Source organism: Cottoperca gobio, chromosome 13 (assembly GCF_900634415.1).
Source record: "Cottoperca gobio chromosome 13, fCotGob3.1, whole genome shotgun sequence".
NCBI lineage: Eukaryota > Metazoa > Chordata > Actinopteri > Perciformes > Bovichtidae > Cottoperca > Cottoperca gobio.
The window spans coordinates 7,780,390-7,790,473 of record NC_041367.1 but is presented as its reverse complement, the minus strand read 5'-3'; the positions used below and the strand labels follow the sequence as shown (position 1 = coordinate 7,790,473).

Genomic DNA, 10,084 nt, shown 5'->3' with positions numbered 1-10,084 from the left:
AGAGAGGGAGAGTGGAACCTGTGGTGAAGTTCCAGACGGGCTTTAAAGACCATTATAGGGACTTTAAATATAAAATAAAAACACATTCAACTTTTCAGTTGCCTGTTTTCTAAAAATATAGCCAATAAAAACACATGTAAGCCACATCAGCCAGTATAAATACAGGTTCTGGATATTGTCAGAATTAGTTGGGGAAGCTCGCTGATTTTCTTTGCAGAAGGAGAGGAGAGGAGAGGAGAGGAGAGGAGAGGAGAGGAGAGGAGAGGAGAGGAGGGCAAGAACAGAATAGCATGAAAGCAGAAATGAAACTATAAGACAGAAGAAGAGAAAATTCTGAAGGAAAGGAGAGGAGAGAAGAGGAGACGAGAGGGCATAGAGGGAGAGGGGAGGAGATGAGGCTCGCTCTTCTATTTTTCTCTTGGATCCCGCCCTCCTGGTCAGGGGTTGGTCAGGGAAACCCAACTCCCGCGCACGGATTGGTCGGCTCTCCTCCGGACAGGCATAACAGTCTCTCCTCACAGACACAATAAAGTTTAGAGCTGGACGCTTGCAGACAGTAGGCGCAAAAACCAGACCGCTGTATCCCGTCGCTGCGCTTCTCCACACGGAGTTATCAACGGAAAACAAGACGGACTGCGGGATTTATCCAAATGTAGGCGGGGTTTTTTTTTTTTTACCTGCAGATGCGCACGCTACTTTAATTGAAAACACTTTAGATTATACACACAATGGTTCACTGCTGCTGTCTGGATATGTTGTACTGAATGGCTCGGAGTTGGATACTATAGCCTCCGAAAAGCACGGACTACACGCGCTCCACTCCTGCTGGACTATAAACACGCACGGCGGTTTCCAGGGAGACCTAACCTCAACTTTGTGTTTGAGGAGGATAATAACTGTGTCAACATTTACAGAGGGCAGCCGCTCAGTGTCGCGGTGACCATGCCCGGAATGATGGTGTGGTTCAGCGGGGCGGCACTGCTCGCCCTGTCCGGGCTGGTCGGTCCGATCTGCGTGGTGCATGCTTTCGGCGATGAGGTGGAGGAAATGACCTGCGACCCGATCCGGATCAGCATGTGCCAGGGTCTGGGTTACAACGTCACCAAGATGCCCAATCTGGTCGGCAACGTGCTGCAGTCAGACGCCGAGCTGCAGCTGACCACGTTCACACCGCTCATACAGTACGGCTGCTCCAGTCAACTCAAGGTACTGGGATGATGTGAAATGCATACTGATGTTAGAATAGAATAGACGGCATGTTATTAAAAGCACACACTGAGGCTGGTGCACACATTTAGGAACACTGATCCTGGACTTATAAAAAGGTACGGCTGAGTCGACATAGTCTGCTATATTTGTGTGCGTGTGTGTGTGTGTGTGTGTGTGTGTGTACAGACGAGAGAGGGGAACAGAGTGGTCCCAGAGCACATGACAGGGAGCTAACCGTGAGACTGATGGTTCCAGTGATAATGAGGAGCATATTGATATAGGTTGTCCCCCAGAGAGTTAACATAAGTGAAGGGGTCCCTGCCTTCCCCCCCTGTTATGCCAGGCTGTCATGCTAATTTCAATTAAAAAAAAATGCCCTCTCTGTCTGTTGACATTCTGAGGTCATGCCCCACACAGCAACAGCTGAGTCTTCTGTGTTTTATACTTGTCTTCTTGTTAACAATGGTGCCCTCAGTGTCCTAAGACAAATGCTGCTTGTCTGCCTCATGCACCATGTAAGAAACTATTTGAATGTTCCTCGTCTAAAGACTAGCAACCAGAGATTGTCAATGAATTGCGCTTACCTTTTTTTTTGTATTATTGTATTTGTATTGTATTGTATTACATCTCTTTAATTTGAGATGCCTCACACGTGTACACACACATTTGATCATACCTAGATATCTGAATACAGGAAAACTAACATTTTCACAGACGCTCCTGTGTGTCATTATTTTTAAAAAGCTGTCCACTGTCTTGTCTGGAGATATATGTGATTTCTATTACTTTCTTTCAGAACCTCTTCAGTGATTTTTTTTTTTGTTATGGGCATACAGGTGTTTGGGAATAGGGCTAAAAAAAATATATGTTTACACGCTAAATTAATACAGTGCTTAAGAGATATTCGTATGAGACAGCCAGACAGAACAACTGCAGCATGAAACCAAACTGTCCTCCAGCTGAAAATTGTCCTGTAAGATTAGCTGCCCCCCCCTCCCCTCACACACACGCACACGCATGCAAACACACACACACACACACACACACACACACACACACACACACACACACACACACACACACACACACACACACACACACACACACAGGCGCTAAGGAGGGAGGAAAGGGAAAAGGGAAACCGTATCCCCCAACATTTGCTCTAATGGGAGGCTTCCTGACAAGTAACCGGAGCAGCTTTTAGCAGTGAAGTGACAGCACTCAGGTTACCAACGGTCGGGGGAAACACCCAGAAAGTGATACACTGCTGTCGCTGGTATAATTCACTGTGAGAAATAGCCGGAATGGTATTGAATCTAATTTAATATCGTCTGCTATTATAACCTTTTTGTGACTGTAAGCCATGTACAATCACACAAACAAAACCTCCACTCATGCTCACACTCAGGGCAACTTATTCAATTTGAATTATTCAAACAGTAAATTCTCGGTTTGGGAACAAAGATTCTCTATTTTCAGTCAGAAACTTAATACTGTCTTCAGATCAGCCAGTCGGCTCTATTTAAGACTCAAGTCTGTTTTTTTTATGAAGGTAGAAACATTATTAGCCTGTTTGTTAACAGAAAAGCTCACTGGGACTACATCTTTCATTCTTAAACTGTAATGTTATCACAGTTGTCATTTTTTATAGATTAACAAGGTGCACAGATACTTTTTTATGTTTACTTAGCAAATACATTTGTACAGAATAAGAGTTGTACAATGTTTCTGTTAGTATTTATACATTATTATATTACTATTATAAACACTATTCATGTTTCATTTGGGCTGCGTTCAAGGGCAAGTTTCAAGCTGGGATTTCTCTAGAACTGGATCAAGGCAGCAAGCCTAAACATTTTTGCTCTCACTATGGCCCGTTAAATATTTTGATATTTCTGAAATTAATAAACGGTAGCAAACCTTCCACTTTAACAAGTTTTAGAATTTAAAATCTGCTATCATTCTGTCCAAGTTCCTGGAGCGTGTTGTAGTTTTCTTTACCTGAAGGTAGCCGAGTGAAGTGTCCTTTCTGCTTCTGTATATTTTCATATCAAGAGCCTGGAGCAATTTTTACACTGCGGCTTCAAACAGATTTCACTGTAAAGGCATGAAATTACATAAAATTGCAACCTTTTGTAAGTAGAGAGAGTACTTACTCTCTCACAACACTACCATCTCAAAGAGTCATATGTGCCTTCAGACTGTTAACTATCTTTACAACCCTAACTTAGATATCTATTTCAAAACCATTGCCATGGGACAGAGAAAACTGAGCCTTGGATTAGGGGGGGGATTATGGAGCATTACATGGCACATGCCCTCAGTGTTGTCAAGTCCACAGATTGTTTTAAAAGATGTAGAGCTGTGTGTCTAACCTTGGAGCAGGTTAGTGTTGGCCGTGGTGTCTTGTACTCAAGTCGTGGAGTTTCTTATTTGAAGTGAAAATAGAGACCCGCCACTAGAAGAGCTGATGCAATGTATTGAAAGTGAAGGCAGAGAAAGCGGCAGCACAGTGAGCGGTATAATGCAAGTAGATGGAAGATCTACATGTGGGAGTAGAAGATGTAGCCACCTGTAATCCTGTAGTAATATATATATATAGAAGGATCGGTCCACAGGATACTCACAGGCCACTGACGAGATTTACTTTCCACTTCGTATGCTTTCACTTCACTGGAACAAAGCTTACAAGCAGTGCACTGAAATATGTCCTATTGGATAACTTTGTCATTTTTCACTCTTACATCCCTTCTCAATATGTTTGCTTCTCTTTTCTATTCATTCCTTTAGAATCTTTCTCTGCAGATGCTCTTTACTGTATATAGAGATGTCACTGAAGAATACATATGCGGCAACATACTGAGAGCTGCATTTTCAACCTGTGATCTTTCATCTCCGTTTTCCTCCAGTTCTTCCTGTGCTCAGTCTATGTGCCAATGTGCACCGACAAAGTTCCCATCCCCATTGGCCCGTGTGGCAGCATGTGTCTGTCCGTCAAGAGAAAGTGCCTCCCGGTGCTCCATGAATTTGGCTTCATATGGCCTGAGGTAAGTCACACCATCACAAGAATGCATGTATCAACAAATGTAACTGTAGGACACCAAAGTCTTCAGACAAAATTCTCTCTTTTAGAACACATTCTTATGTAATTGAGCACAAAATGTTGTTAACAGTATGTATCACAAACAAATTTGCGATTTTCCTTCATGTCTCTTCTCCAGGTGCTCAACTGCAGCCTCTTCCCACCGCAAAACGACCACAACCACATGTGTATGGAAGGCCCGGGGGACGAGGACCCGCCCTATCAGCCCGTCCGCCATCCTCCCCACCAAGGAGGAGTGTCAGGCACTGGGATCTGCACCTGACCAGTATACCTGGTTAAAACAGACCGAAACCTGTGCTCTCCAGTGTGGCTACGACAGCGGGCTCTACCGACGAGGGGCCAAAGTCTTCACGGACGCGTGGATGGCGGTGTGGGCCGTGCTGTGCTTCCTGTCGACCACTCTGACGGTCCTGACCTTCCTGTTGGATTCACAGCGCTTCTCCTACCCTGAGAGGCCCATCATCTTCCTGTCTATGTGCTGTAATCTGTACAGCGTGGCCTACCTGGTAAGTGGTTATATTTGTTTAGCTATTTTGTAAGATGTCTGTATACATGTGATATAGAAATGTATTCTATTTTTATAATTTTTATTACGTGCCTTTTTAACAACTGGCCCGGGACGACTGATATGAGTGAAAGTTATGAAAGGTAAATATTTTCGACATGGTTGATCAATGATTTTTGTCCAATTAATTATAATAATTAAATAAATGAAAAGCAAAAAAATTGCACTTTAGGTTAAAACTAAATTAGTAATTAAATAATAAGAAGATACTTTATTAATAGATTTTTATTCATCATTAAATACAGATATTTAATCAAGTGCTGCTTGGAAAAGTCTGATTTTGAGTTTGTCTTTTTCATTTATTAATACAAAATCTCTGCATTCTTTCCCCTTCTTTTTTCTCGCCACTATCTCTTTCCTGCAGGTACGCTTGACTCTGGGAAGGGAGCGCGTTTCCTGTGACCTGGATACCACCGCTGTACCAATTCTAGTACAAGAAGGGCTAAAGAGCACCGGTTGTGCCATAGTCTTCCTCCTGCTCTATTTCTTTGGCATGGCTTCCTCACTCTGGTTAGTACGAACAAACACAGACACATACACACTATTTATCCTATCAATCTTTCATCTCTTTGTCCCATTGTCATCAGCTGTTGTGAATGGACTTTGGTGGAACAATTGGAACACGAGACTTGCATCCTGTTTTCTTTAAAGTCTAACTATCCTGTCTCATAATCTCTGTACTAGATGGATTCATTTCCACATACAAAGGCTGCCTTTGTAAAAAAAAAAAAAAAAAATGCCACTTTCGAGTGCGTGCTGCACTACAGTTGCTGTCACAGCTCTTTTTTCTTCCTTTCGCTTTGCCCTCGTTTTCCTGTTTGTCTTCGCTCTTTCCTTCTGGACGAGCAGCAGACTGAAAATCCCCAGGACTTCACTGTCGTCTCAAAAACTATCACAACCCTCAACTCATTACTATCTCATGATGAGCTAATTACAACAGAGGGGTTATATAGAGGGCAAAGTTAAGTTTTGAGCACAACAGTAGCACATGTTGCCTCTGCATCTCGTTTCCAGGAAGCATGCGATTGTTATTCACTTGGTAACTATACATATGAGCAGTGTTGTGCCTCTTCACTCACTCTTCTTGCTCTCTCTCTCTTTCAGGTGGGTGATCCTGACCCTCACTTGGTTCTTGGCTGCTGGACTAAAGTGGGGCCATGAGGCTATTGAAATGCACAGTTCCTACTTCCACATAGCAGCCTGGGCCATCCCGGCCGTTAAAACCATCGTCATCCTCATAATGCGACTGGTGGATGCGGACGACCTAACTGGACTCTGCTACGTTGGCAACCAGCAGCAGGAGGCACTCACAGGCTTTGTGGTGGCACCACTGGCCACATATCTTCTAATAGGTAACGACAACATCATGCATCAGCACAATGACATGTATAATCCTCAGTTATCTCATTGCTTTATGTGACTTCTTATTATGTTTTCTCTCAGGCACTCTGTTCATCTGCGCTGGCCTAGTGGCTCTTTTCAAGATCCGCTCCAATCTGCAGAAGGACGGCGCCAAAACAGACAAGCTGGAGCGTTTAATGGTGAAGATCGGAGTGTTTTCTGTTCTCTACACTGTCCCAGCGTCCACCGTCATTGGCTGTTACCTCTACCAGCTCTCTCACTGGGGGGAGTTCAGGGCCAGCACCCGGGACTCGTATGTGGCGTCAGAGATGCTTCGAATCTTCATGTCGCTGCTCGTAGGCATCACGTCGGGCATGTGGATCTGGTCAGCGAAAACCCTCCACACCTGGCAGCGCTGCACTGCCCGCCTTCTCAGGGATAGCAGGGCGAGCCGAGGGGGCAAGAGGGCACCGGGCGAGGGCTGGATCAAACCGGGGAAAGGCAACGAGACGGTGGTGTGAGGAGAAAGAAAGAGAGGAAGGGACAGGAACGGACCTCGACCTGCTTCTCCGTCACGGACAGAAACTCACTCTGAGAGCGAGTAGCGGGAGCTTCTCAAGGAAGTCACTGGATGCAATGGCGTCATAAAAGCTCACAGAGAGTCTGTAAGCATGCCTCACCCCCTCAAATGGCCTCCAACGGGGGTTATGGAGGAGAAAAGTGAAGGATTGCGTCGTACATAAGTAGCAAGAGTAGCCTCTCTACCTCTGTCAGACTGCCTTTGCCCACGGAGATAAAGAAAGCGAGGAGACAGAGAGACGGAAAAGGCAGAACAGAAGCATCAATATGCAGACCAGACACACCAATAAGCTGTGTAGCACCACGTCTACCTCTCTGCCTCTCTTTTCTCCAGAACCCTCAGCGGAAGAGACTGAACCTTCTGGAGACAGTGACCCTCACACCGTTTTGTCTTTCGAGGGTCTTTTGAAGTTTTGAATTTTACACTGGAGTGTCCTGGTGCAGACATTACACAGATGTAGGTTGACGTTTCCCAAGAGAATCTAAAATATAGAGTTCCTGTGGGTTTTTTTATGTCCACACGGGAAATTTCAAAATGAAATACCAGACCAACAGTAATTCAAATCTAATGAAAACATATAAAATATGGCCTTAAACCTGTGATGCGTTTACATTTGAACAACATTATAATACATTTTTGTAAATTATTACCTTTTGTACAATATAAGATACCAGGGGATTTTATTGCTCAGAACTTTTTGGGGAAACCAGCTTTAAGCTGTCATAATGCACTATAGCTCTATACAATATGTGAAGTGTCTGTGCTTGTCACAAGTGCATTACCAGGGACGGCAGTGATGCAATAACAAAGTCATCACCCAGTATATTAACATGCAGAGAACAGTTTGGTCAGTTTCTATTGTGAAGGCTGCAGAAAAAACATGTGGTTAAAAATTCACAATCACTTTTCTTACAAATATTGTGAAGGCAAGAGCAGACGGAGAAACAAAACGAGAGATTATTTTTTTAATGTGTGTTGTACATTTAGGTAGAGTCTTTGGTAGCTATAAAGTCATACCTGCAATGAATCCTGGGAGTACCCCAGCTGTGCCTTTTTTATTGACCCATAAATGTGGAAGCGGTAAGGCTTCTGGGAAATGTAGGCCTGTGTGTTTTACCTCAGTAGTCTATGAAAAGCTCAGCTAACTTCCAATGATGTGTGCCGTCTTCGTGGAAACCCTGTCCTGCACGTGTTCTCCAGTTACCATGAAAACCAGGAAATGAAATGATTCCCTCTGCCCTCTTTTCCAAACATCGGAACCGAGACCAGCTGAAGAATGGGGAGGTTATTAGACAATCACTTGCCAAAAGACACATTATGCAATAACAAAGAGCTTCCACCGACACATGCATGTGCACATACACATATACGCAGGTATACACACATAGGAATCTCATCCAGCCGAAGTTATGATCAGAATAATAACAACCAATAATAAGAGACCGTATCTGCCTAATCGTGTATCCTTTCCGTCTGTTTGTATGCATCTCTGTTTCTTTTTAAATCCCTTGCAGTTCAATAAGGCCATCACAGAAGCACAATGAAATTGGCACTATTCTAATATATTTAATTAAAATAGGTTATTCCTGGTCTTACTGCTGCATTCACCGAATATCTGCAATTGCTTCTGTGCACCGTATATTTGCCTGACAATCTATCGAGCAAAGCTCTTGCGTTTCAGTGAGTCTTTGAATGTATAATACCGTATGTGGGGCGTGTGTCACGTTACACCTTCTACATTTAAGTGAAGTCGAGACAATTTGAGTCTGGGCTGTATGAATGTATAAGGGATTGAATAATTTGAAACCAGATAGTGCCTCACACAGCCTGCCACAGGTATTTTTTTAACACAATGTTTAGAATGGGACAGAAAATAACTTTAAAAGCATGTGCTTCCTTTGTTCCAAAATATGCTCACTGTAACAGCACCCTTATTGCATTCTTTTAGTGAAACCTAGAACCCTGAAAATCCAGTGTTTCTCAAAGCACGATACCATGGCACTCAAACGTTACATTGAGGTAAAGTAAATGAAATAAGCCCCTGACCACCTCCACCCTCTGAGCTAATGCTGTTTCCCTCTGAGACTGGCTTAATGTTTTTGGCTGTCTACTCTGGTATGACAATGCTGAGCTTCAGGTGACATTTCCAAACAATCACTGAACAGTTGTGCCTTGAAACATGCTGAGCGTGTGCCCAGCCTAATGAAGATTGAGAACCACTGGTAATACAGATTTGTAAACGCTTTGTGAGAAGCCCAGAATATGCATCAATGTTAGGGGTCAGTTAATCAACGCTGATCGTAGCCTTTAAGGTCTAGACTGTTCCTTTGTGTAGAAAACGTATTGTCTTGATGATGTCATCAATGTATTATAAAGAAATTGCTAATTTATCCTTGTAAAAAAAAGTGAATTTTTTTTTTTACTGTTACTTTACTGTTATTTAAAAACACTTTTGTATCAGAAGAAGATGATGAATAAAAACTTTTTGGTTTCCGATATGTGGATGAAATTCTATGTATGTTTGAGATTTACGTGTGTGTGTGTGTGTGTGTGTGTGTGTGTGTGTGTGTGTGTGTGCTTCCAATAAGTGTAATCGATTGATCTGCTGTTCATCTTTTGCTTAATACCAAAGAAAGTGCCTGTTCCGATTTCCTGAAGCCCAGAGAAACATCTTTGAATGTCTCGTTTTGTCCGACCAACAGTTCAAAACCAAAAGACAAAAAAAAAAGCAGAACATTTTCACATTTGTTTGTAAAAACTATTAATAGATTATCAAAATAGATGCTGATTAACTCTGTCAACTGACTACTAATTGCTTCAGCTCTAAATATAATTACCATCCAGGGTCATAGATTCAGAGCAGACATTAAAGATTAGAGGTTAATGAGTAATCCTGCGTCAGTGTGACGTGTATGGACACCTCCATGCCTTTAAAAGTCACTATTTGGCTGTTATGAGTAAGTGAGTGAATGAAGGAATACATTCTGTTCTGGGTCCACGTTGCATCTTTGAGTTGTGTTAACTTAATGAGTTGAACAACACTGCCACCTCTTGTCTGAAGATGCTTCATCAGGCACTAACTGACTCTACACATCTATACAGCAGCAACTCTGTTTTCATCTCTCTTGTGTTTCTTTTTAACAGCTACGTTGGCTTAGGATAAGAAATGCTCCATAACCACTAAATTTGTTTTGAATCCGCAGTGGAATCACGGTGATTATACTGTGTAAACATGACTGTACCCTCCATCACATCTCATCAACGATGAACTTACAACATCCCAAAC

General features: G+C 42.9%; 1 protein-coding gene across 1 annotated transcript; it reads left to right on the top strand.

Annotated features, from left to right (window-relative positions):
• Positions 1 to 681: 681 nt before the first annotated feature.
• Positions 682 to 9,294, top strand: fzd4 (frizzled class receptor 4). The gene is given in 7 exon segments (XM_029446367.1): positions 682 to 1,206; positions 4,119 to 4,256; positions 4,431 to 4,525; positions 4,527 to 4,818; positions 5,242 to 5,387; positions 5,982 to 6,229; positions 6,321 to 9,294. Coding segments are annotated over 7 exon segments (1,602 nt in total). The 5' UTR covers positions 682 to 942; the 3' UTR covers positions 6,740 to 9,294.
• The last annotated feature ends 790 nt before the right edge of the window (positions 9,295 to 10,084 follow it).